At 41.3% G+C, this 27569-nt stretch overlaps 2 protein-coding genes across 2 annotated transcripts; one reads left to right on the top strand and one right to left on the bottom strand.

Annotated features, from left to right (window-relative positions):
• The first annotated feature begins 465 nt into the window (after positions 1 to 465).
• LOC134649763 (uncharacterized) lies at positions 466 to 9095 on the top strand. Its single transcript, XM_063504593.1, has 8 exons — positions 466 to 586; positions 1043 to 1186; positions 1506 to 1726; positions 2045 to 2584; positions 2733 to 3074; positions 3992 to 4232; positions 5618 to 5917; positions 8738 to 9095. Exons 1-8 carry the CDS (start codon positions 466 to 468, stop codon positions 9055 to 9057), a joined length of 2229 nt encoding a protein of 742 aa, XP_063360663.1. The 3' UTR covers positions 9058 to 9095.
• Positions 9096 to 10529: 1434 nt separating this feature from the next.
• LOC134649762 (exosome complex exonuclease RRP44) lies at positions 10530 to 26655 on the bottom strand. The gene is made up of 17 exons (XM_063504592.1): positions 26520 to 26655; positions 26113 to 26441; positions 25479 to 25675; positions 25026 to 25252; positions 24270 to 24386; positions 23695 to 23854; positions 23040 to 23210; positions 22131 to 22246; positions 20759 to 20893; positions 18889 to 19009; positions 17825 to 17949; positions 17086 to 17256; positions 16766 to 16972; positions 16046 to 16266; positions 15043 to 15211; positions 12552 to 12692; positions 10530 to 10793 (listed from the first exon to the last, which is right to left on the bottom strand). Exons 1-17 carry the CDS (start codon positions 26571 to 26573, stop codon positions 10530 to 10532), a joined length of 2925 nt encoding a protein of 974 aa, XP_063360662.1. The 5' UTR covers positions 26574 to 26655.
• Positions 26656 to 27569: the final 914 nt, after the last annotated feature.

The following is a 27569-nucleotide window of genomic DNA, read 5'->3' as shown; positions in this document are numbered from 1 at the left end:
CGGTGCGTATATATCGGTCATTGGCGTCCAAAAGGTTAATACTTACACGTATTCTTTCTTAACTTTCTTTTACTTAAGTATCTTTACTTATAATTATTTTCGATAACATAATTTAAATGGCATATCAATTTCACAGTGTTCAAAGAGGGTAGTTAATAATACGAATACTTTACTTCTCAAGGAGACAAGGGTGACGATAGATTTAGGTATATGATAATTTCATCAAACATGTATCTCTGTGGTTAGTTCCGTGTCTAAGAATCGTGGTCAGAATTAGGGTTGAATCTGGAACGGTTGGTCCGCGTCTTTCGTATCTGTCCAACACTTCACAGTTATTTTAATATATTATGGTTATTTAGACCCTAAGCCAACCTTAGCCAATTTTATATATATTTCCCCGCAACACGTTATAATCCTGTACATTGTTCTAAATATAATCTTACCATTTGACAAACAGACGCGATTATGGCGCCGCCGCGGGGCTCAGAGCTGTCCCTGCGCGCGCGGCTCGTTCAGGAGGCCTACATATGCTTCGCGTTCTGGCTGGCCGTGTCGGCTCTACCCGCGCTGGCTATCTCCTACATATGTGAGTTGAACTCTTGATAGACTAGTGCGATGTCACTCGCGGCCCGAAGCTGGTGCGGGAGACCTAATACACTTGCTGGGCGTTTTGGCTGGCGTGTCGTCGCTGACTATCTCCTATAAGTATAGGTGAGACGAACTCTTGGAAGGCGCGTTGAGCGGTGACCGAGGTTAGGCTGCTTAGAGCTGGCATGGGATGCCTACATACTGCTGCCCATACTGCTTATCTCCTATCCACATAGGTGAGATGAAGAGTTGATATTTAACTACCTATGAGAAGTTATTAGGAGTTGACGTCGTAGGCCTTCACTTACAAATAATGGATACCTACCTATTTCCTAATTTATTCTTACAACTCTTATTACGAACTTGTCATTTCGTACATCGTGCATGCTGCGCTAATACACACCCAATACGAAGGACGGCTTAAAAATATTTTAACTGCTTATTGTAATTACAGTGGTGAGCATCAGCCAGCACCTATGGCTGAAACTGCTGTCCAGCCGGTATCCAAGGCTGGAGTTTATCCGCATCGACACGGTGCGATCTCTGCTCGACACACACCGCAACCAAGGCATCATCAACGTGCTACTCTCGGTTAACGGTAACTACTCTCGGTGCATGTTCCTCCTTAAATAGTTAATATCTAAAACTACTATCGGATCCCTGGTTATTACAGCCGTAATACCACTGCACAATCGCCTGTCAATTCTTAGGGTGCATCCAGATCTAGCGGATGCGCACGCAAGTGCACAATGCACAATTTATGCTAAGCTTGCATAAAGCGCGCAATTTACAGCAGACTAGCGTCCGCACTCGCATCGCATTCGCTAGATTTGGACGCACTTTTAGCTCTTGACATAAGGTTTATCACCAGCTAAGAGCTGTAACAGTCTACTTAAAACTATTTTTCCTCTTTTCAGGTACATTAGATGCCGAGAAAATCAAGCAGCAGCTCAGCCACCACGTGATAGAGCGGCGCGATAAGAACGGCGAGCTGACGTTCCCGCGGCTACGGCACCAGCTGGTGTCCTGCTGGGGAAACTATGCGTGGAACAAGGACGTGGCCTTCAGGCCGGAGAACCATATCATTGTGGCCAGCGGCGTGCATCGGGGAAGGCCGGTCACTGACAGTAACATTCAGGTTAGTCTCATTAGTTCACTGCTAGAGCCCCACTGAGGAAACTACGCCTAGTATAAGGACGTGCCCTTCAAGTTGGAAAACTATATCATTGTCACCCAATGACGTACATCGTGGAAGGCCAGTTGCTAACAGTAAAGGCTACTTACAGGTTACCCTTTAGTTAACTGATATGAGTAAGAAAGTTATGTAACTTTGTCCGACTATAGAGACGACATACATATGTTTTTTTTTTTGTAGATTTCCTTCTGATAACCACCTACTAATTTAGCTTCGGAGTAGGTCTGAAGGGCAATTTCCATATAGTGTTTTCTTTTTCAGGAATTTGTCAGCGAAATAGTCTCCAAATACTTCCCAAGTGAACAACCACCGTGGCAGTACATAATCATCCCCAATACGTCACCGGAGCCCAAGTACCACATCCTAGTCCGCGTGCACCACCTGCTGCTCTCCGGCAAAAAGTCCCTCAACATCGGCGACATGCTTATGGTGGAACCGCTCACCGTCACCGGCAGAATGCCCGCACACACCGAATACACGCAACAAAGCCCTTTAAACAAACTCATGCCAACCCCTTCAGCTATACCAGAGCTCATAGAGAAACTGAGCGATAACCTATCCAACGCTTGGAATGAATTCATCTCCGAATACGATCCTGTAGAAAGTCCACGCGCCCATAAAACGTTGCCTGGCGCGTTCCACGTAGCCGGCTTAGTACTGATATCTGGCGCCAGTGCTTTGAGAGAACTCACTAAGAGGAGGTCGACTGATGAGTTTAGAAATGTTGCGCCTCTAACTGCTACAACGCTCATAGCTGCGGTTCAACGAGAGTGCAAACGTCGGAATTTGACAATACCAAAGGTGAGTATGTTATAACATCTAGAATCTTGTTTTTACGCTTACTTTTCCTTTCATATATAAACGTTTTGCAGAGTTCATAACATTTAACAATCACGGTATTTTTTGCAGGAATTGAAATCTAAATAACTACTAAATCTAACTATTTCAGGTCATACTGTCTCCACTCGTAACCGCAGATCCTCGGAAATGGCCGAGGCGTGCTTTCGGAACATTCATATCAGTGACTCGCGCGGTAGTGAGACTCCCCATTCGCATCCGCGACGAAATACGAGCTCTGAGCGAGCTGAAGAAGACTGGCCAAGTGCTATACCCCAACACGTTGACGTGGAAGTATGCTGGGCTTGCGCAGTTGTCGGTGCGCGCTATGGGAGAGGCGTGGCAGACTATGGCTGAGATCTATAAGGCCCCGGCTACACTATGGAGCGATACTGTTGGAGCTGATGATGGGCAACGGCATCAACTGCAGACTGTCAATTTGTGCGGAAGGAAGGTAAGCATGCTCAAAAACTGAACTGCCCGAGTTCAGAATGAGCCGTTGATAGTGATGGAAGGTTGTTAAATTGATCAAGTCATTTAGGGTCACTTGCAATGATTATCACATTTGAGAGACTGATCATCACACGAGACAATGCGACTCAGCTCTAGAGAGCGTCAGAAGCATGGCTTAGATTGACATATTCGTAATAATCATTTATCAAGCTTAGAATAAATTTAAAAGTGGAAAAATTACTGTCTTGGGTGAGACTTGAACTCACGGCCTCTATGACTTTCCAATATGACTTGGAACTCCGGTAGCCGTTCAAGAAGTGTAACGCTCTTACGGTAGATGTCGCTCGGGTCCCCTTGACCCATATGGTGGAAAGATTTGCTGGCTATGGATGAGGTCTTGGTGGCTCAGATGGCAGAGCGCTGGAGTATCGATCCAGAGGCCGCGAGTTCAAGTCTCACCCAAGACAGTAGTTTTTCAACTTTTAAATTTATTCTAAGCTTAATAGCATCGATCGCAGACGTTTCTGCTTGTTTGATTAAAAATAAAAACCGGCCAAGTGCGAGTCGGACTCGCGCACGGAGGGTTCCGCACCATCAACAAAAAATAGCGCAAAACAAGCAAAAAAACGGTCACCCATCCAAGTACTGACCCCGCCCGACGTTGCTTAACTTCGGTCAAAAATCACGTTTGTTGTATGGGAGCCCCACTGAAATCTTTATTTTATTCTGTTTTTAGTATTTGTTGTTATAGCGGCAACAGAAATACATCATCTGTGAAAATTTCAACTGTCTAGCTATCACGGTTCGTGAGATACAGCCTGGTGACAGACGGACGGACGGACAGCGGAGTCTTAGTAATAGGGTCCCGTTTTTACCCTTTGGGTACCTTAAAAATCATGTATCATTTGATCATTTTAGGTGGCGGCCTGGTCGCGGCCAGTTTCGCGAACCGCCGTGGAACGCGCTGCGCGCGCGCTAGGGGTATCCTCCACCGACGTGGCGCTATTCGCCGCCACCGAAGCCCTGCGGTCCTTCTTCGACCTCTCGCAGAACAGGGCGCCCGATACGGTGCTCACTACAGCGCGAGCCGCGCCGGAAGATTTCCTATTCACTTTTGCCGAGGGAGATGGGAAGAAGTATAAGAAATCGCAAACGGGAGGTGAGTATTGCTATACCCTTACAGGGTTCATGTGGAATAGAGATGCAACGGATAGTTGTTTGGCCGGATACCGGATATCCGGCCTGGGCACCGGCCGAATATCCGGTATCCGGCCGCCGGATATTCGGCCGGCGGAACTATACCTATATTTTGAGTTTTGCAGGTGCGCGTCGTGCAGGTTTCGACCTGATTCGTAGTGAATGTTCGCGCGGACACATTTCTAGGATCGTAACGAGTTTTATCATGTCATTACGTAGTAAGTTCGTTTATAGTTACAAGTGCGCGCGCGTATTTTTGTGTAAACAAATAAGTGTATTGTGTGACATTGGTTACGTATTCATTTCTATCTAGTGTGTCGTTAGCATTATGACCGTGACTGTTTTTTAGATTCCATTTTTTACCCCAAAATGTGTTAATTATACTATCCGGTATCCGGCCGGATAGTAGGTCACTATCCGGTATCCGGCCGGATACTAAAATAATGGCCGGATAGGCCGGATACCGGATAGTAACCGGATATCCGGTGCATCTCTAATTGTGGAACTGTACTAAGTAGTGTTTAAGAACTGAATAATAATATGAGTGCAATCATGGTATACCATGAGTGCAATAAACAATTCTGATTCTGAGTCGAGAAGAGAAACAAGTTTGCCCCTGATATCAAACTAAGAGCGCTACGGGTGGTTTTACCTGTCTGTTGCTTAAACTATTTAAGTTTTTTTTATAACTCCGATTTTAGCAGCTTAAAGCAACTACAGTACCAAATAACAACTATAGAAATCTTATTAGGTAGAGTATTCTCCAGACCTGCGATCGCTGTAATAAGACACTTTGTCATACTTACCACTGGAAAGAAACTCCTTCGTCTTCGGGTGCCGTCTGCTATCGCAGTTTGGCAATCATCAAAGCTATTTCAATTCAACTTTTGACACGCCAGCTCTGAAAAGGGGTTGATGCTTTTGTATGAAGAAACAGCTGATTTACCTTATCTTACTATCTAACGCAACCATATTTTTTTAGGGTTCCGTACCCAAAGGGTAAAAACGGGACCCTATTACTAAGACTCCGCTGTCCGTCCGTCCGTCCGTCCGTCTGTCACCAGGCTGTATCTCACGAACCGTGATAGCTAGACAGTTGAAATTTTCACAGATGATGTATTTCTGTTGCCGCTATAACAACAAATACTAAAAACAGAATAAAATAAAGATTTAAGTGGGGCTCCCATACAACAAACGTGATTTTTGACCGAAGTTAAGCAACGTCGGGCGGGGTCAGTACTTGGATGGGTGACCGTTTTTTTTGCTTGTTTTGCTCTATTTTTTGTTGATGGTGCGGAACCCTCCGTGCGCGAGTCCGACTCGCACTTGGCCGGTTTTTTTTTCCAGGAATGATATGCCTATCCCTCCCCGTGGGCGCAACACCGCGTCGCATAGCTTCAGTGGTCGAGCAGGCGTGTCAACGGCAGGGCGCGCTAGCATGCGCCTGGGCCGCCCAAGCACGCTACGGCGCTCTGACCCGCGCCGTACCTTCCCCCCTAGCACGGCTGACATTGAATCTGCTGTCGAGGAAATATGCTGTGTCTTATGCGGAGATCAGTGCGCCGGTCGACGCAAGACCAAGAACTACACTATGGGGACACACTGTCGACGCCGTGGTGTATTGGCGACCGCCGCAAGCTAACATTAGTAAGTTATTTACTAATACCCGTGAAAGCATAAAATACTAAAACAAGTAACAGCGATTCCGTATTCGCTAGGTGCACGACTGGTGCTGCCCTCATTTTGTCGGAATTTCTACGTTAAATCTTATGGAGTAAAATTAGTTCAAGCGGCTGCCGCTAGTACTAATGTCGGACATTCCATAAGATTACCTGTGTTTGTGACGATTAGCGCAAGTTGCGGAAAGTTTCCATAAAATTCTATAAATTCTCGGAAATTTGATGAAACTTTCACTAGGAAATATGGGAAATTTAAATTTAAAATTGGAAAGTTTCAATTCTCATACAGAAATGGAAGAAATTTTCCGAATTCTTCCTACGTTAAATTTCCGATACATTTCGCAATTTTGGAAAGTCTCCTTAGGCACATCAGTAGATCAGCGCCACTTCCCCCTCCATGGGCTTCGCACCATGCCAATAGGCGCCTTTCGCACTAACGACTAATTTCCCTGAACACGACCATAGAGAAAAAAGTACATAGAGTGCTCACTCCATACATCAGTTTTAGTACCAAAAAGACTATTAGCATCTAGCATCGAGTAGCGGAACTATCAGTACTGCTACTTGACAATAGATGTAGCAGTACTGATAGTTCCGCTACTCCATGCTAGATGTAGACACTGAAATTAATAGTCTGAACTGATGTATGGAGTGAGCACTCTTGTCTTACTTATTTCTCTATGACACGACACCTTTGAGTATATAGCCTAAGGAGATGTGATAACGTAAACTCTTCGAACAAATTTTTTCGCCACTTTTAGCGGGGGGCGAGGTAAACACCTACAGCACACCACCAAAAGATAAGTAACTCAACAGACACAGATTTTGCTGTTGCGACAAACGCACACTACAAAAAAGTTCAACACATCAAAAATTACACGCACACAAACAGAGTTTTCACATAACTATGCAGCATACATACGAACATGATAGTGATGGGACACATCTGAAGAATGAGTCAAATCAGTTTGATGAATGAACTGAATTGTCTTATACTACTACTATTTATTATAAAATTGTAAAAGTGAAAATTCTGTACATTGAAGATATTAGGTAGCCAATAAAATGATTGTTTGTATGTATGGCTGTCTGTATTTATGTGTCTTTGTGTCTTAGCCAGCACGCACAGCTAAACTGTGGAATGAACTGTCGCCCGCAGGTTTTCCGGGCTGATAAATAGGTAAAGATATCGTCCCATAGAAAATTTGAATTTCGCGTCTTTTTTTACTGACATTATTTGCTTGATCAGCTATATTAAACAAACTGCAGTGATTGAATGAATGAATGATTCATTCAATCATTCAAATGTTGAGTCGCTTTTTTGACTTTGTCACATCCCTTAAGACCGATTCGTCCCCGTACCACTGTATTCATGTTTACATTTTTCTGTCGTTTATGTATCGCAATGGTTTTTTCTTTAAATGGAGATTGTACTTCAATATACATTTAATAGTTAGTATAAATACTTATATATGATAGGAAACGCGATCTTGTTGCGAATTTGAGCTATCAGATCGCCTTTTACACGATAAAACTGCACAAGTCATCATTTTTTAAGAGAAACGTCTCGCGACACGGAACGATGCAAAATGGCGGTGAAGCGACTTCAAGTAGTTTTATATAACGTGTTTGAACAGTTGACCAATGTACTTTGCCGGAGGGGGTCGCCCGTGTATCACATCTCCTTAGGCTATACAGGGTGGATTCTCTTTTTGGGTCAGTGAGGGCAGCTACCAGATCCCGTGCTGCTACGAGAAAACGGTCTAAGAAGACCTTCCCTCGATTTCAAATTAATGAAGATTGGCTTTTACAGATTTTGGAAAAAACATACAGGGTGCGAGAAAAAGGTCATTTTTGACAAACTTTTTTTTTGATGCCAATCGATCCCATTCCTATTAAGGATCAAAAGCTTGTATGGAACCAAAAAAAAATTTCCGGCTAGAAAAGCCACAAATCGAGGAAAACTTTTCCCATACAATTTGTATGAAAATGAAAACTTTTATTTTTCACATGCTATTTTTGTATGCCAATCGATTCCATTCCTATCCAGTATCAATAGTTTCTTTGGGGTCAACTTACGGTAATGTACTAAAAAGCCACAAATTAAAGAAAACTTTTTCCATACATTTACTATGGAGAACATGTGAAATTTAATTCACATTTTTCTATCTGGCCAATCAGTCCTGTTACATTTAAGGACCATAATACTGTATGAAGACATTGCTGTAGGACTGATGGGCGAGATAGAAAATTGAGAATAACATTTCACATTTTCCCCATAGTAAATGTATGGAAAAAGTTTTTATTAATTTGTGGCTTTTTAGTACATTACCGTAAGTTGACCCCTAGGAAACTATTGATACTGGATAGGAATGGAATCGATTGGCATACAAAAACAGCATGTGAAAAATAAAAGTTTTCATTTTCATACAAATTGTATGGGAAAAGTTTTCCTCGATTTGTGGCTTTTCTAGCCGGAATTTTTTTTTTGGTTCCATACAAGCTTTTGATCCTTAATAGGAATGGGATCGATTGGCATCAAAATAAAAGTTTGTCAAAAATGACCTTTTTCTCGCACCCTGTATGTTTTTTCCAAAATCTGTAAAAGCCAATCTTCATTAATTTGAAATCGAGGGAAGGTCTTCTTAGACCGTTTTCTCGTAGCAGCACGGGATCTGGTAGCTGCCCTCACTGACCCAAAAAGAAAATCCACCTGTATACTCAAAGCACGACACACATATTTTTCCCTATAGCAAAATGGTTCACTTACACTTGTCACTTTTCCCAGGCATGTCTCTCACCGTGATCCAGTACGCGGACACGGTCCGGCTGTCCGTGATGGCGGACGCGCGGCTGTCTCCCTCGCACACCATCCCCGCCAGCCGCTGGCCGGCCGTCGTCGACCACCTGGTCGCTAAGATCGACGCCGAGATCGCGCGCATATCCGCGCAGGCGCAGGACTTACCGCGAATAGTAACACCCCCAGAAACAGACGAAATCGAGGAATCTGATTCTGTTCTCGAAGCTTCTAGTACTAGCTCTTTAAGACCGCCGGTAACTCAAATAGCTAGTCCGCCGCCAATTCGTAGGCGTACGACGCATCATTAGATAAATCTATGCGAATAATCTACGTATAGACGGTCAAAGCAACTTCGGTTGGCTTCGAAGAAACCTAGGTATAAATATGTAACCACGATTCATTTTTAACACGACACTAAGTATCAAAATAATATGAGTGCCGTATCGCTTCGGGGCGGTCTATGGTCCTACACTACCAAAACGTAATATCTAGAATATCAGTGACATTAAATTTGAACCTTAATACTATGACGATACCGGTTGTTTTTCAATATGAATGTTGTACTGGCACGTGCTAACGCTCGAGCGCTCGGGTTTGCGATAATACAGACAATGGCATTTGTTTGAAAGATTAAGGTCCGAAGCGAAAAGTTCACCTCAGAAGAGCCATACTATAAACTCCTTGCGGAGTCAAATTCGAGATATATAAATACTTATCTAGTATATTCTTCGAATATTTATGCATGAAAATATAGTCAAGTCAAATGTAAGGGAGAGATCATGACAGCGGATTTAAGTCAATATTTAGTTTGTAAGTTTTTTTACACCAAATACCTAATTTTAAGTAATATGAATGTAAATTATTAGTGAGATTTACATTAATAAATGGAAGTATGTAACTAGGTAAATAATTATCAAACACGTATGCCTTACGAGTTATAATTCAAGGTGCCTTATTGTTTTAATATTGACTATTAAAATTAATCTAATAATAAAAAGTCATGTTTTACTAATACTCTCCACTGCCAACCCAAAGGGTACTCAATACAAAACATTATTAATATTTTACCCTCGTACATATATAGATATCAGAATTACCCCGCTTTCAAAGTTACCCCAATGCATCATGTCTAAAATGTTACTTTGGGTCGAACTTTTAAAATAGGTTTGTTCTTGCTTATATCTTTAAAGTATGTAGAAAACTGCAGAACACTCAAGCCTCAGTCCGTAAGTGTGGTAGGTGTGTGAATTTAACTTAAGTACAAAACAGTAACTTTGTATAAACGTATATTAAGAGCCAACAGGAGTGGTCATTTCTCCATACAAACGTACTCGACTGTTTCCTCCGTGGGTTTTGAAGCTAGAGCAATGATTTTTTCAACACTGATTAATATTGTCAATATCTGTGTCGGACCGTTTTGCTTTTTTTGATATTTTTGCTTTTTAAGGCGCTAGAGCCCTTCAAAAATGGCCAAAATGGCCTAATTGACTATGCCGCAATGAGAGGCGTGCTATTCAAAACTGATATGAATTAGTCAAAAAAGCAAAACGGTCCGACACAGATAATGTCATAATCATTTAGATTCCCAAATTTGGTTACGATTAGTTAAGTTTTGGAGGAGGAAACAGTCGAGTACGAAACCTCGATTTTTGAGATTTTTACGCAGGATTTTTCGCCTTGTCCTTATCGCACTAGTTTTAGGAGCCGCTTCCGTTAGCGAGACGGGTATATTTACCTAAAATATTTAAATCTTAGCTCCTGTTGGCTCTTAATACAAACTTTATTTCCTCTTAGACTTCTTCTTACTCTTAGGTTCCGAGGTGTCCTTCCTCTTATCCCGCTTAACTTCCGACACTTCCACAACTTCCACAACTTCCACGTCCATGGCCTGGCCGGGAGGTTCGTAGCTGAACCCTGGGATGTGGGGCTGGACTAGTTGGAAGGCCAGCTTCCTGTGCTGAGGGTTGCTGCTGTCCAGGCTCAGGCGGACTGTTAATTCGTCGAACGTCTTTAGGGTTGTGCCGCCGCAGATTTGGATGTTCTCCTGTGAATCGGTATGATTATTAGTCAAGGGCTAATTGCCAACGACAAATATTTATACAAAAAAATGTCTCAAAGTATTACAAATGTCACATTAACAGACGTGCAAAGGAATTGAGACAGCATTTTGGCAGCTCCAAATATCAGCGGTTTGAAACACTAAAGTATAACTACCCATAACAGCTCATATATTTTAAGGAATTCGGTAGCAAATGTGTATAATTAAAATATTATTTAGCATGGCCTTCGCTGGGTACGAGGAATTTCTTACACTAATCTTGATATTCATGCCTCAGTCTGTCGCACACGTCCTTGAACATTATGTGGGACATAATCATAATATAAATGCACTGCCCCGGCTTCGCACGGGTTAACAAATTATACATAAACCTTCCTCTTGAAACACTATCTATTAAAAAAACCGCATCAAATCCGTTGCGTAGTTTTAAATATCTAAGCATACATGGGGACAGACAGACAGCGGGAGCGACTCTGTTTTATACTATGTAGTGATACGTAAGTTTTTAGTGCTGGCATGTGAATTAGGTTCTTAAGCTTTGGATTCCTCCGAAAACGGTGCCGTCATATAGCGGCAGCAAAAGACGGCCGTCTTTACGGTGGCGACATGTGGAAAGTACCACGGCGTCATAACACACCGTCATCCACCAAGGTCAAAGCGGCAAATTTGAAAAATGTAGGCGCGATGGGATAACGTCCCATAGAAAATTTGAATTTCGCGCCTTTTCCTACTGACAAGATTTGCTTGATCATCTATAATTTACTTGGAGGATGAAATATCATCAGAAGAGGAAAATAATCGTAGTACGGAATCATTTATTCAAATCTCGTGTCATTTATTCCAAAATGGCGTCACCGCTATCTAATAAAACGTTCACGAAACTATCGACAAGGTCATGACGGCCGTCATCTTACGTTACGTTGACAACCAACGTAACGTAACGCCGTCTAGGAAACCGCGCCATCTTGTTTACATAGACAACGTTCTAGTGACGTCAGTCAACGTTATATAGCGGCCGTAATATGACGCCACCGTTTTTGGAGGAATCCAAAGCTTTAGGGGCAAACTGCCGAATCCGACATAAGAGCAGCCGATGCAACGGAGCCACGCCGTTTTGTCGACTAAATAACTAGTGTTTAGTTTTAAGTTTATAAAATACTTAAGTACTCGTATGTTAGTCTGTAAGGTATTTGTAATATAGGCCTTGTTGCCTGATTTATAGTATTTTATGCAACCGTTGTTTAAGAGGGGTCAAAAAAGGCGAGTGGCGTGAGTAACAATTTGAGGCGAAGCCGAAAATTGTTAATAAAGACGCCACGAGTATTTTTTGACTCAGTTAAACAACGTTGCATACAATACTTTTTCTACGACCAAGCACTTACTTTGAAATAAAATGGTAAATTTAACAAATATTTTTCATTCAAGAACTAAGAGTGGAGGGAACGGGCGTGAAAAGAATGAATGAAATAAAAAAACTCGTCTATGGTTCACTCATCTGTCAGAGATCACAATTAAAATTAGGTTGGCAACACTGTATTTCATTCAATATTTTTTTAAGTGGTCATTACACGAAGTATCGTAAAATCGCCAAAAAGATACTGCGTGTATGCACAAATTCTATTTTGGAGAATAGACTAAAGACTTGTCTTGACAACTATAAGATAGGGGTTTAAATGTGTGTGCATGACCCTTTAAATGACAAATAAAAGTACGGGGGTAGAAAAAATTTCTAATTAAATTTACCTCTTCGTTGTAGGTGAACTTGTCCTCAGGAAGGTAGATGGGCCCCTCCAGCCCGTACTTGGGGATGAGCACTTGTATCGCGTTCCTCTTCACGGCGAGCACCACTGCTGACTCAGTCTCTACGCGGTTCTTGAACAGGATCTATGAAACAACGAGCAACTCAGTTTCAAACGTTTTAATCTTTAACACTGCTTTAAACTTTCACGATTTTTACACACGGGACTTAATCGCGTATCTAAGTTTTAAGATTTACCTCCGACGTTTCGAGGACGGCGTTGTCCCCGTGGTCTCGGAGAAGACTGGCTTAAGTTGACATCAGCATCTTCTAACCGCGCGAGTTTTTCGAACTACCCGCACTTGGTCTTGTTTATCCGCTTGAACGTTTTGCGCACTCCATTCCTAGTGACATCCCTAGTACGCAAAACGTTCAAGCGGATAAACAAGACCAAGTGCGGGTAGTTCGAAAAACTCGGTTAGAAGATGCTGATGTCAACTTAAGCCAGTCTTCTCCGAGACCACGGGGACAACGCCGTCCTGGAAACGTCGGAGGTAAATCTTAAAACTTAGATACGTGATTAAGTCCCGTTGTACAATTTAATAATGTTTTAATCTTTGTCACAACACAATACCCATAGATGAGATCAGTTACCGACGTCTACGAGACGTACGTACCAAGAGTTGCGTAAGCCACATAAAATCCTGTAGTCAGAGAACCATCATGTAATAATGTGTGGTTAGTAGGACTATGAGCCATAATGACAAGACGATACGGTTCACTTTCATGCGTATTAAGCACCGGACCGGCATACTGCGCATGTCCGTGCCTGAAATTGAGGCTGCCACATATCAGGGCCTGCTTTTTTGGTGTTGAGCGATTGTGAGCCGTGATAACACGGCAATAAGGTCCACTTACATGTGTGTTCAACGCTACGGACGCGCGGCCGGCATATTGCGCTTGTCTGTGCCTGTAGTTGAGGTTGTCACATATCGCGCCAGCTTCTTTGGTGTTAAGCGATTGTGAGCCATAATGACAAGGCTATACAGTTCACTTACATGTGTGTTCAACGCTACGGACGCGCGGCCGGCATATTGAGCTTGTCTGTGCCTGTAGTTGAGGTTGTCACATATGGCGCCTGCTTCTTTTGTGTCGAGCGATTATGAGTCATAATGACAAGGCTATAAGGTCCACTTACATGTGTGTTCAACGCTACGGACGCGCGGCCGGCATATTGAGCTTGTCTGTCCCTGTAGTTGAGGTTGTCACATATGGCGCCAGCTTCTTTTGTGTCGAGCGATTATGAGCCTTAATGACAAGGCTATTCGCTAGGTGCACGACTGGTGCTGCCCTCATTTTGGCAGACTTTCTACGTTAAATCTTATGGAGTAAAATTAGTTCAAGCGGCTGCCGCTAGTACTAATGTCAGACATTCCATAAGATTACCTGTATTTGTGACGATCAGCGCCACTTCCCCCTCCACCGACTGCGCACCTTGCCAATACAGTTCACTTACATGTGTGTTGAACGCTATGGACGCACGGCCGGTATATTGAGCTTGTTTGTGCCTGTAGTTGGGGTTGTCACATATGGCGCCAGCTTCTTTTGTGTCGAGCGATTATGAGCCATAATGACAAGGCTATACAGTTCACTTACATGTGTGTTCAACGCTACGGACACGCGACCGGCATATTGAGCTTGTCTGTGCCTGTAGTTGAGGTTGTCACATATGGCGCCAGCTTCTTTTGTATCGAACGATTATGAGCCATAATGACAAGGCTATACAGTTCACTTACATGTGTGTTCAACGCTACGGACGCGCGGCCGGCATATTGAGCTTGTCTGTGCCTGTAGTTGAGGTTGTCACATATGGCGCCAGCTTCTTTTGTGTCGAGCGATTATGAGCCATAATGACAAGGCTATACAGTTCACTTACATGTGTGTTCAACGCTACGGACGCGCGGCCGGCATATTGAGCTTGTCTGTGCCTGTAGTTGAGGTTGTCACATATGGCGCCAGCTTCTTTTGTGTCGAGCGATTATGAGCCATAATGACAAGGCTATACAGTTCGCTTACATGTGTGTTCAACGCTACGGACGCGCGGCCGGCAAATTGAGCTTGTCTGTGCCTGTAGTTGAGGTTGTCACATATGGCGCCAGCTTCTTTTGTGTCGAGCGATTATGAGCCATAATGACAAGGCTATACAGTTCACTTACATGTGTGTTCAACGCTACGGACGCGCGGCCGGCATATTGAGCTTGTCTGTGCCTGTAGTTGAGGTTGTCACATATGGCGCCAGCTTCTTTTGTGTCGAGCGATTATGAGCCATAATGACAAGGCTATACAGTTCACTTACATGTGTGTTCAACGCTACGGACGCGCGGCCGGCATATTGAGCTTGTCTGTGCCTGTAGTTGAGGTTGTCACATATGGCGCCAGCTTCTTTTGTATCGAGCGATTGTGAGCCATAATGACAAGGCTATACAGTTCACTTACATGTGTGTTCAACGCTACGGACGCGCGGCCGGCATATTGAGCTTGTCTGTGCCTGTAGTTGAGGTTGTCACATATGGCGCCAGCTTCTTTTGTATCCAGGAGGGTGGCGTGGGTCACATCGGCGCCTATACAGGCCGCTAGAAGCCGGTGGACTATGACGTCGGCGTATCTGAAATTATGACGTTGTTTAAAACAAAATATATTATATACTAGCGACCCGCCCCGGCTTCGCACGGGTTAACAAATTATACATAAACCTTCCATTTGAATCACTCTATCTATTAAAAAAAACCCGACAAAATCCGTTGCGTAGTTTTAAAGATCTAAGCATACATAGGGACAGATTGACAGCGGGAAGCGACTTTGTTTTATACTATGTAGTGATTTAATCAGTATATTGATACATTGCGATTGAGTGAAAAATAAGAAGATAGGTTTATTTATAAAATATATAATTTATTTTCTAACATTGCAGAAGTTTTGTCCATTTCACAGGGATTTTTTATCTGAGCTTATATAGATCGTTTCGATGTTGTTTCATCTACTAATCATAACATTTGTAAAAAAAAAACTCCAGAAAGCCGTTTACAGCCTTGAATCGTGTAATGAAAACGCAAATAATAAAATAAATAAACGTAAGTTTTCTTGGCCGTTTTAAAACTCACCTTCGAATGGGCGATGTGAAATGCGTGTAAATCGGGCAAGCCAAGCCGTAATGGTAGAACTCTTCTTGCGCCAGAGACCCGCTGGAGAAGTAGACAGCCTGCTGCATACACCGCGTTGCCATGATGAGGAGCAAAGTGTTAAAGATTGATAGTCGACGCTAAAACTCACCTTCGAATGGGCGATGTGAAATGCGTGTAAATCGGGCAAGCCAAGCCGTAATGATAGAACTCTTCTTGCGCCAGAGACCCGCTGGAGAAGTAGACAGCCTGCTGCATACACCGCGTTGCCATGATGAGGAGCAAAGTGTTAAAGATTGATAGTCGACGCTAAAACTCACCTTCGAATGGGCGATGTGAAATGCGTGTAAATCGGGCAAGCCAAGCCGTAATGATAGAACTCCTCTTGCGCCAGAGACCCGCTGGAGAAATAGACAGCCTGCTGCATACACCGCGTTGCCATGATGCGGAGTAACGTGTTAAAGAAAGGCCGGTCGGGGATGCGCGCGGCGTCGAGAGACGCGGAGAAGGCCTTGTTTGTTGCTACGTCGATTTCGAAGCCCTGAGTAAGTAAGGGCTTATTTAGGTGCGAGTATTTGCATGCAAGTTTCATTAGATTGCGTCATTTGATCGGTCGGCTCAATTGATGTAACCTCAATGGTCCGCAATGTAACTAAAATCGTATACGAGTTCGCGCGCCGTCTAAATGAGCCCATATAATAGATGCTTAAACTTAACTAATAACACTGACATAGATTGGTTATAAAGCTTTCATGGAATGTCTCCACTCAGCTTCATGTCAAGGAAGGAAGACTTGATATGAAGTCCGAACATTTCGTGCCACACGCCACGACTTGATATCAAGTCGTAGTTTTGGTCAGGTTTATATACGAGCAATTTTTGACATGGCGCTGATGACATTTTATTACTTCATTGACGTGGCGGCGAAAAGGTTAAGCAGTTAAACCGTTAACCAAGTGTCCAATTGTATTGGTAACTTCAGGTTTAACCGCTTAACCCCGGGTTAGTGGAATGGTGCAAGTGGGCCTAACAGTACTAACCTGTTGCCTCGCAGCCTTAAGGAATGATGTGAAGTTGCCCGGTGGCGGCGAGGGATGCCGCCGCAGCAGTGCACACTGTGGGAACTCAGCGGCCAACTTCTCTGCGACGCTCACGTTGGCCAGCAACATGAACTCTTCTACCATGGAGTTTGTGTCGACTATCTTCTTCGCTTGCACTTCTATCGGGTCGTGCGTTTCTGAATCCACCTGCAATTAAATAAGTTTTTGGCAAAAAAATCATTTTTGGTACAAGCTTTTATCGCTGACTGTACTTTTTGAAACATCGCAATTTTGGAAAGTTTCCTTAGGCACATCAGTACCTGGAAGCGTATCTCAGGCGAGGCGAGCAGCAGCGCGCCGTTGTCCATCCGTTTCTTCTTGAGCTTTTTAGCGAGCGCGTTGAGTGTCCGTAGCGAGGTCGCCACGGCGTCGTGTCGGTTCGCGTCGTCGATCGCCAGCTGCGCTTCCTCGTAGGTCATCGCGGCTGACGACTGAAACAAGAGAATCCTTATACTAAACAGAAATATCAAACTAAATTTACACTTTTTTTGGAAATCTATTTTTTTGGTTGATCTGAGTGAAACCAAATACCTCCGAAAAATATTCTAGTACCGACCATACAAAATAATTATGGTTTGTCAAAGGACTGTCTCATTTCAAACATAGACAGAGAGAAACATACTATCTTTGTCTTACACTAGTATTGGGACCCAAAAGAAAAGGATGTGTGTAGTTTTTTTTTGTTCCTATTTACTGACAAATTGGTTTGACCAACTATATCTACTAGTATAGAGGGCGCGCCTTACCTATATTGTGACAAATGGACAAGTCAAACGCAACACGCAACGCAATGTTAATGTGTGAATCCATTTTAATGACTTCTATTTTAGGGTCTATTACAGGGACCGAGAATTATGAATTAAAAGGACTATACGACAGTCCCGTGTTATCTGTGTATGTTTATGAATGTTTCGGCGAAGACATGATAAGTTCTGCATGAACTGGCCTTTCGTAAACCTTACTGCAACGAAATAAGGTCTACCAATGATGAGTGATCACCTTGATGACACTCTTGTGGAACTTGGTGGAGAGGACGTTAGCGTTCTCGTCGATCTCCCAAACGCAGGAAAACGCCAGCCGCTCTTCGCCGCCGCGCAGCGAGCACAGGTTCGAACTCAGCAGATCTGCAACGTAATACCAACACAGATAGTTGAGTACTGTAAAATAGTATAGATAGAAATAAGTAAAGCAAAAAAAACCTCATTGGTTTATTTGGTTACGTTAACTTTTATAACTAACACGCTTGGAGGATATAATCAAACGGAGACGCCATGTCTGTAATTTTCTGTACAAAACAGTCTGCCGATTTTTGCGGGGGAGGGGAACGTCAAATGTATGCGTAACGTAAAAATTGCCATGTCAGATAAACGTCAGTCCATACATTATGTATGACGGTTGGCCGCCTGTTTTCGACACAGGGGAAAGCCTGTTAATGGCTACTCCGTTTAGTTGTATCCTCCAAGCTAACACGGGACTGTAACGTGCCTGATGTTAAACTTTTATTGTCAATAAAAATATTGTTATTGTTACTTAATCCCGTGTCCCGTTAAGTCCCGTGTAGTATGAGTGAAAATCGTGTTAGTTTAAAACAATAAGTATACGTTAACTTTATTTAGGATATTCTTTTATTTACCAATCGCGAACTCACGCAATCCAACAAAAGGTTACAGGGGCTCTAAAATACTCCAGTCACTGGTAATTATGGGCGAAGTGCTTGAAAAAAAGTTTTTGATTGTAATAATAAATCGTGGCTACGTAACATCGGGACGAGAATGGATAGACATCTTTTTTTTTTAATCTGATTTTTATTGTGGTTTTGGATTCTCTAGTCAAGATGGACTCTCAGTGACCTTGACGTCACGTTAACATATCAATTTGTTAGGCGCGTTTCGCGAGTGAAGTAAGACTGTCGGACTTTAACTATCATTTCTGACCTTTGTATTTCTTTAATGCAATGGGTCCTATATAGACATTTGGTCCTAAAAACAAACCTGATTGATTGATACCATAAATGAAAATTTGTCATCTAGCCTATTAAGATGAGTGATTGAACTCCAACTAACCTGGAACCATGTCGATTCTTTTGTCGACCAAATACACCGTCGTGGACCTGAGGGCGGCCTCCTTATCCAGCGCCGTGTTCGGCCTCACGAAGTGCGTGACGTCAGCAATGTGGACACCCACCTGGCATTCATATAATTTACTTACACATATACAGTGTGGAAAGATAAGTCGGGCCCTGGAGGGAAACTACCTTAAATCCTTAAGCTGGCTCATTTTACTTAAAGGAGACATTCCTTTATTTTTAAAAAGAAACTCGCTTGCCTCGCCCGGGACTCAAACCGACTAAAAATTCAAAAAAATAAAAACTCGCAATTTTATTCTGCTAGTCGATACAGTTAATGTTAATCAACTAATGTTAATTAATAAATGCTAATTAATGTTAATGTGTGTAATTTCTCCGAGAAACATTAGGTCTTAAACTCGTCTGTCGTACAAAAAATCCATAAAATGTAATATTTAGTACTCAACTTAAGATTTTTTAGACAGCCAAATTGAAGAAAAAAAGAAAAATACTTTGAATGCAGTTTTGTTTCTTTTTAAAAATAAAGGAATGTCTCCATTAAGTAAAATGAGCCAGCTTAAAGATTTAAGGTAGTTTCCCTCCAAGGCCCGACTTATCTTTCCACACTGTATATGTAGATAAATAAATACATATATATGTAGACACATACTTATATACATAGAAAACACCCACGACGCAGGAATAATTTGCAATATAACCATAGATTTAGTTCTTTATTAGCGTGACCACCATACTATTCCAACTGTGAATTACGCTGCAAACGGTTTTATACTACAACAATCTAATCTTTAATTACCTAACCCATAGAGAAATATACCTAGACAAAAGTGCTCACTCCATACATCAGTTTTCGTACTAAAAGACTATTAATTTCAGTGTCTACATCTAGCATCGGGTAGCGGAACTATCAGTACTGCTACTTGACAATAGATGTAGCAGTACTGATAGTTCCGCTACCCGATGCTAGATGTAGACACTGAAATTAATAGTCTTTTTAGTACCAAAACTGATGTATGGAGTGAGCAATCTATGTATTTTTTTCTCTATGCCTAACCCTAGTACTCGTTTTAAAAAGTAATAGTCGATAACGTGAAAACAAGTGAAATGGATTGAGCTTTCATAGCTATCATACTAAATTAGTACAAAATTACGGCATCTACTCGTAGCTTCGATCAACACGGAAGGGATGCGGCATTCGCACTATTACCCCTCTGCCTAGGTACAAGATCAACTGATCTAGCGCGGGTAATAAAACTAGTTGCGCTCGGATTTTTAACTAGACCGAGTCCAGACGCGCGAGTGAACACAGCAGCAGAAAAAATGCCTAATTACTCGGTTTTATGTTGTAAAAAGAGGTCGGGGACATCAAATTTACAAAAAGAAGGTGTTACATTTCACATGTAATATTTTTTTTACATGTCATACGTTTAATTACATTTAAACACAATTATTATATTTTAGTCTCATGTAATTGCTGGATTTATCGATTTTGCTCGTCCAGTACAAATTGTGGATCGGTCGAGCGACAAATCCGACTTCTCATCTCTCAGAATACAATAAAATTCTTCGACGTAAATGTGTTAGTGTGCGTGTTGTCACACGTGTGACTCGTCCGTACACAAAAAGAGATCGAGGTTTGCAAGATTTGTCTTTGACGTGTGTCATTTTCTATGTATTTGTGTCGTCATTACAGATTGGATTATGTATGTAAGTATGTGATAAGTGCGACTGTGTGCACGTTCCCCCCCGCGAAAAATGGCAGAATGATTTGAATGTCAAGATATCGCTTGGGCCTATCCCTTCCGACGTGTCGGAAGCCCGTGTTGATCGAAGACTCGTAGGTTCACCTCATATCGTCGCAGGCCGTCGGTAGTCAGGCCAGGGATGGGCCGCGCGTGCAGGGCGTCGTCGATGTCCGTGCAGCCGGGCGGGTCCACGGAGCAGATGGTGATGCCGCGGAGATCTACACGCTTTTTCACTTCCTGTGAACGAATGAATGTAGTTACGTATGAATGACGAGCATTTATCCGCGATTTTGTCAGTGTAGAAGTCGATAAACCATCATTATTGTAGTGTCGATACAAACCCGACAGGGTTTCATGACACTTTTCTGTTTGTACGGATAAATGTAAGATTTAAATATAGCATAAATAAAAAAATATATAGTATTTTTCAACAGTACGATTTTGCGTTTTAAGGTTATACATTGTATGGAGATGACATCTGTCACCGTACCCATGTTGTTTGAAAAATACTATTAACAAGCATACAAAAAAAATCGTAACAGAATCTAATTAGAGGAGGCATATTGGCCGACGAATTGTTTTAACATTCCGTTAAAACTAATTGGACCTGCAAGGCAGATTCCCTATTCCTAAAAATCTTTAAAAAGCAGCATTACAATATATAAATTCTGTTGTATTCTTTAGCCACACCACTACGACCACAACAAACGACAGTAGACTCGGACCACGCCAAGTTTTTATGCCGTAAAGTAAACCGCTAATACCTAACGGTGACAAATACAAATGCATACCTACATATCCATTTGTCACCGTCAAGTCGGTGCAAACTTAGTTGTTGAGTGGTCGAAGTCTATTAGTCCAGCGGTTCTCAATCTTTTTTTTTTTGACGGAACCCGTTTGGAAAGCGAAATACTTGATGGAACCCTACAATAAAACAATAGTTTTTAGAAGTGTATTTTTTTATTAATAAGCATAATAATTATGCTTATTTTATTATTCTAAGGTTTATTCGGGTAATTCCGAAAATCATTGTAAAATCACTCATATTCCGTTGTAGTAAGAGTCAGCTTTCGGAATTATCCGCCACTATTCGTTCATTCGGAAATACCCGAATGCACCTTATTCTAAATTTTTGCGGAACCCCTACAGGGGTGTCGCGGAACCCTAGGGTTCCGCGGAACTAGGGTTGCCAACTATTTTTTGGTAGAATATAGTATTTTCCAGAATAAGTCATCAAAAATATAGTACATTTCAAAAAAATATGGTACTTTTAGATAAAATACTAAACATAAGTGTAACATACGTTTAATCGGAAATATAGTATTATAGCGTACTATATATTTTTCCAAAAGTATATAGTACAGAAAGCCAAAATATAGTACAATACTATATAATATAGTACGGTTGGCAACCCTACGCGGAACACACTTTGAGAATGGCTATTAGTCGTTGGTTGTGGTTGTAATGGTCGTACCTCGTCCGTGATGGTCCAGTCAGTGGGCGGTAGACAGGCGAGAACCGCTTCACTGAAGCGCGCGTGCGGTACATCGTGTTCCAACAGAAGCACCTCGTTCTCTGCGTCCTTATCCCCTGGTAAAATCAACAATAAACTGTTATGCCGTAAACTGGGATTAGTTGCCAAGCGGACCCCAGGCTCCCATGAGCCGTGGCAAAATGCCGGGACAACGCGAGGAAGATGATAATGATGAAACTGTTATGGCGTTATTCATAAACGGCTGCTGACTTAATCAGTTGATGATCGTCGTTTGTCATTATCTGTCGTTATGCCATAGAGAGGGACAAACGACGATCATCAGCTGATTAACTTAGCTGACGTTTATGAATAACTCCGTTACACTACAAACAACACTCTTTCGGATGATGCTACTCCTGATATTTCAGTTCATTAGTTTGACTCTTTTCATAAACATGAATTTTTCTTTGTAGAGTTCACTTGTAAACGCTCTAACTCAATTACGAGTCCAGTGTGATCCGTTACGAGCGGCTGGTCCATTAATACCCTTATCGGCCTTATTATTCTTGAAATAGGATTTAAAATGACTCAGAAAAATCCACGAGGATTGTAAACGAATGCGAACCTTATCACTAATGGGCGGACGACGGATGCAATATACGTCAAAATCATGTTGTCTTATTTAAACCAATTTTAATTAAGTATATCGTTTGACACGATTTTGACGTAATATTGCATCCGTCGTCCGCCCATTACTTATCACACATGTAACAAGAGTTATCATTAAGTGTCCAAGCGGGTAGCGGCTGTTCTTAGGCCAGAAGAGCGCGACTGGTATCCGTTGCGACGCCAGTACGTCGGTCGGTCGCACGTTGTTTACCTAGACTTCCTAGGAAGATCTAGACTCACCGATAGGCCCGAGGGCTCGCACGAAGTGTCCGAGCGGGTACCGGCTATTTCTCGGCCAAGAGTCAAGTGCGACTAGGATCCGTTGCGACGCTAGTACGTCGCTCTGTCGCGTCTCGATTCGCACGCGTGGGATGCGACGCTCCGCCGGCGTGAATAGATGACGCGTCGCACCTGGGAACAAGTCATTATCGCTTTTGGTTTTAGTAGTATCAAGTGTCACCCTTATTACATGGGCAATACAGTTCACTGAAAAATATCAAGCAATCGTTGTTGAGGCGCAAGTAGCGCAAGTGACAGCAAAACGTTATAATTTATAACAGATGATTTTACTTTACATTATTGAATCTCGACCACGATTTGTTATTAAACTAGCTGTTGTGTCAACTGTGTGCGACTTTGTCTGCGTAGAAAAAAAAATTTATTCAGACGAAATAAACCTATTTTTAATGTATATTAACATATTCTTTTCTTCTGCCAAACTGCAGGACAGGGAGAATGATGATTTCCGTGATCAAAACTGGATCTTAAACTATATCCATGCCAAATTTCATCTAAATTGGTTCAGAGGTTTAAGTGTGAAGACAAATACATATAATATTAAGTAGGGAGGGTACACATAAACAACTTATTTGTTTGTCTATTACAAAGTACAAACCTGGGAATTTGCTAGGCATCAGTATTCCACAGTACTGTCTCCACTTCCTCCTGATTATGCCTACAACCTTCCCGGTTGGCGTTATTTCATCGTCACCCGCCGGTTGTGCGTTCTTCAGTAGCACTGCTTCCTCTTCTAATAGGTCTCCGGGGTCATCTGCCTATTAAATCAAGATATATCAATCAAAATTTGTTTTATATATATAAATAATTTCTTTAAGCGTTGAGAAGTGATAAAAAAGGCCGATACATAATGTAATCAAAGATAATGTATATAACCTCCAAGTTTCTTTATTCTATATTCTACATTCTGAGTAAAATTAGCTATGGTGAGTTTTGACGCACTCGCAGAAAGCGCACGTGTCTACAATACAAGCATGTCTAAATAACTAGCCCCCTTATTCATAAAACTTTACGGGCCTATCCCTTTCTTACAAATACATGAGTCAAAATGACAAGACAAACGATTCATAGTTAATTCAGACTAGTAACGCGTTTATGAATAACGCCGTTATTAAAGTAGAACTAAATATAATCACAAAAATAAAGTCAAATTCACTATAAAAGTTGAGTTACCTTGTCTTCAAGCACGATATCACTAGGTTTACGCCATTCCTCTTTGGGAAACACTTCTATGGCCACCAGGTCGCCGTCGACAGCCCTGTTGATGCCTGAGTGGCCTTGAAGGAGAATCTAAAAGAACAATAAAAAAACTAGTTTATTCACTAACAAGTCGAATAGCCCGGTCCACACCGAGCGAGCATACGCGCGAGGCATTTTAGACGTCCACGGCCAGTGTAGACGTAGTATGCTCGCTCTGTGTGGACCTGGCTAATAACAACAACTACCTAGCTCCAAAAAGCCTTTAAAAGTCAGCTCATATTACATACCTACTTATATTTATCGTGACAACTGGCAAGTAAAAACCGCATTATTAAACTATGGGATTACGGATTTAGGCAACTGACTGACCGGCACTGATCAGCGCTAAGAAAGTTTTGCGTGATTTCCTCTGGGAAAAAATTGCCAACAACATAGACAATCTAATGTAACACTACAATATGCTTGGGGATATTGTATAATTATATGGTGAATGCAACCATCTGATTACTGCATGTGCTTTCTTACTTAAATGTCTTGTGCGAAAAAATTATTGATCATCATGGATAATTTGGCTGCCTTACATTCTTTTAAAATGAGTATTACAACAGCACTTTAAGAATAAACATATTTGAAATGAAACATGTTGTATTCCTCTAGTCTTTGCAAGCTTTCTAAGTACAAAAAAACCTATGTAATAAAATTATTAAAAAATCTATTACAAATGATTACCGGTCTGTCAAATCCGCTGACAGATGCAGTGCCCTCCAAGAAGTTATCTCTGGAAGCGTGAAAGGTACCCTGGTACAGTTTCCCGTGCTTGATGTCAGTGCGGATCTGCCCTAACGTTAAGTGTGCAGGATACAAAGCATCCTTAGTGCAGCTCTCTGGTATCACATTCTTGGACAACTTGTCAACCAGTCCCGGAAAACCGTTTACATTTTCAATGTAGTCTTTGACTGAAAATAACATTAAAATAGGTAAATTGGTTGTAGTTATGATTGACAGATATTGCCACTTATTTTATTTTATTTATCAAAATAGGAACTTCCTACCTGTCAACCAAACCAAACCATTATGTCAATTACAAACTAATTATAACATAAGATTTTTTATATTTATGGATTAAATGATTGTATAAAATAGTTTTATGCCACATTATACAATCTACTCCTTTATGCTTACCAGAACAGCACACTATCCCTTCCTCCTGAGCTAACTTCCTGTTGTTTTCATCATCAGTAAGCAGAACTACCTGCGGGAACGAGCCTGCGGTGTTGTTGGTTGACAGGTGAGCAGCGTACCAAGAGACTGCTTTCCGGATAGCTCTGTCATTCCTGTCATTCTGCTTTTCCCCTGGATTTCGTTCTACATATGTGTCTCTGTAAAATAGAAAAAAATCTATTATAAGTACTATCTTTTTAGCAAAACTATTTTCTATTTTAAAATATAACTCTAGACAATAAAAAGATTTTTCATATAAGTAGTCTGATTAATCCAGTGAGCAGGTACTTAGTGTTGTTTATTGTCTCTAGACAAGAGACAATTAGGCCAATCAAACCAGATCTTTTCAAAGAATTAATTAACACTCAAAAACATTCCAATTCTAAGAAGATAAAATTATATACCTAGGTGCTTTCATTAGCCTGTAATATATATTGCCTTACAGTTTGTTGCAATGTTCATAAGAAAAAAGAAATTATTTTCACTTGCAAATTGGGTGCATTTGTACATTTTGCACAAAAAAATATTTTTTACTTAAACAAAATAAGGACAAACTGATATAAAGTAAATTTTAAAGGTAAAACAAGGTACTTACTTATGATGTTCGTTTACAAACGAATAAAATTTCCTTTTCTTGTTGCCTATAATCTCAAGCAGTCTTTGAAATATAGCCGTATTCTGATGCTTGACTTCATCAAGCACTGTTTGCAATACGATCACGTTCGTGAGCGCGTCCTCCTCCAGCACGTCGATCTGGTGCAGCACCACGTTGGTGTCGAGGACCACGTAGTGGGGTTCTTCGAAAAGCGCACAAATTGATTTCGGTTTCAACTCCAACACTATTTCATCGTCCTTGTGCGGACAAAGCACGCATGCTTCAGACCCGCAGAGTAAATCGTCTCGCAAGTAATGCTCCCTCACAATCTAGAAACAAATTTTACTCTAAGTGTAATCCTAGTTAAAATAACATAATTTACTAAATAAATACAAACATAACCTTACCTTCAAAATGTTGCCGCGTTTGGTTTTAGTTAAAAATGTTTTTGTAGTCCACATGATGATCCAAAATGTACAGAATAATCCCGTACTGTTACTAAGTAATATTTTTTAATATAAAACAACGGTTTAAATTTATTTTTAATCAATATACAGCTACATGCAGAATGTTTTAATGTCAATTTTGACACTGACGTTTATTAATAAGTATTTCCATAGTAAAAAAAAGATGTTTCGTTTATTACGAGTTTTTTTTTAATATAGTTAATGTATAATTACTATAGTTGGTCAAACCAAACTGGCAGTAAATAAGAACAAAAAAAACATACTCATCCTTTTCATTTGAGTGCTAGTACTAGTTTAAGACAAAGCTATAGCTGGTCAACCAAATCTTGTCAGTAAAAAAAGGCGCGAAATTCAAATTTTCTATGGGACGATATCCCTTCGCGCCTACATTTTTCAAATTTGCCGCCTTTTTCTACTGTCAAGATCTGATTGACCAAGTTATAGTATGATTATGTTTGAAATGAGACAGTCCTTTGACAAACTATGACTCCTTTTATAATAACATAAAGAGTCATGAAAAGCGTTTTTTCCAAAATTTGTGGCGTCTCATTGGATTTTATTTTGATTACAAGCTCCATCATTCATCATAATTTTATCCGATTTCCGATTCTTCATAAACGAAACGTAACTTACATCTGTCAGTGTCAGTCAGTGCAGTCAGTTGAACACAAACTCTGTGTTGATTCATTGCAAAGCATTACAAAGTCGTGAAATACGTTCATTCGTTTCATTGCATTGTTGAGTGATCAGCGGGAAGTGTGGGTGCTTGTTAGTTCGTCATCGGATTAACTTCGTTAAAGTTTTTAGTACTTACGAAGTGAACTTTTTAAACATGAGAGCCCGATGGTCGACGAATAGACACTAGTTGTTCATTATTCTATTAAAATATAGTAATAATTTATGTTATTGTACGGGATGCGGCGGCGACTGTGTGACAAAAATAACATTGTATTGGCGATGTCCCTTATCAGTACAGTGGGCGAGAAAAAG

This window comes from Cydia amplana, chromosome 7 (genome assembly GCF_948474715.1).
Source record: "Cydia amplana chromosome 7, ilCydAmpl1.1, whole genome shotgun sequence".
NCBI classification, from domain to species: Eukaryota; Metazoa; Arthropoda; class Insecta; order Lepidoptera; family Tortricidae; genus Cydia; species Cydia amplana.
The sequence above is the reverse complement of the archived record's forward strand: the minus strand, read 5'-3'. Positions and strand labels throughout refer to the sequence as shown.

Coding starts and splice junctions, on each gene's coding strand:
- LOC134649763 (XM_063504593.1), top strand. CDS start 466: ATGGCGCCGCCGCGGGGCTCAGAGCTGTCCCTGCGCGCGCGGCTCGTT. Junction 587..1,042: donor GCTGGCTATCTCCTACATAT/GTGAGTTGAACT, acceptor TTGTAATTACAG/TGGTGAGCATCAGCCAGCAC. Junction 4,233..5,617: donor TAAGAAATCGCAAACGGGAG/GTGAGTATTGCT, acceptor TTTTTTTTCCAG/GAATGATATGCCTATCCCTC.
- LOC134649762 (XM_063504592.1), bottom strand. CDS start 26,573: ATGTGGACTACAAAAACATTTTTAACTAAAACCAAACGCGGCAACATT. Junction 25,253..25,478: donor AGGGATAGTGTGCTGTTCTG/GTAAGCATAAAG, acceptor TGTTATTTTCAG/TCAAAGACTACATTGAAAAT. Junction 16,267..16,765: donor TTAAGGCTGCGAGGCAACAG/GTTAGTACTGTT, acceptor TTACTTACTCAG/GGCTTCGAAATCGACGTAGC.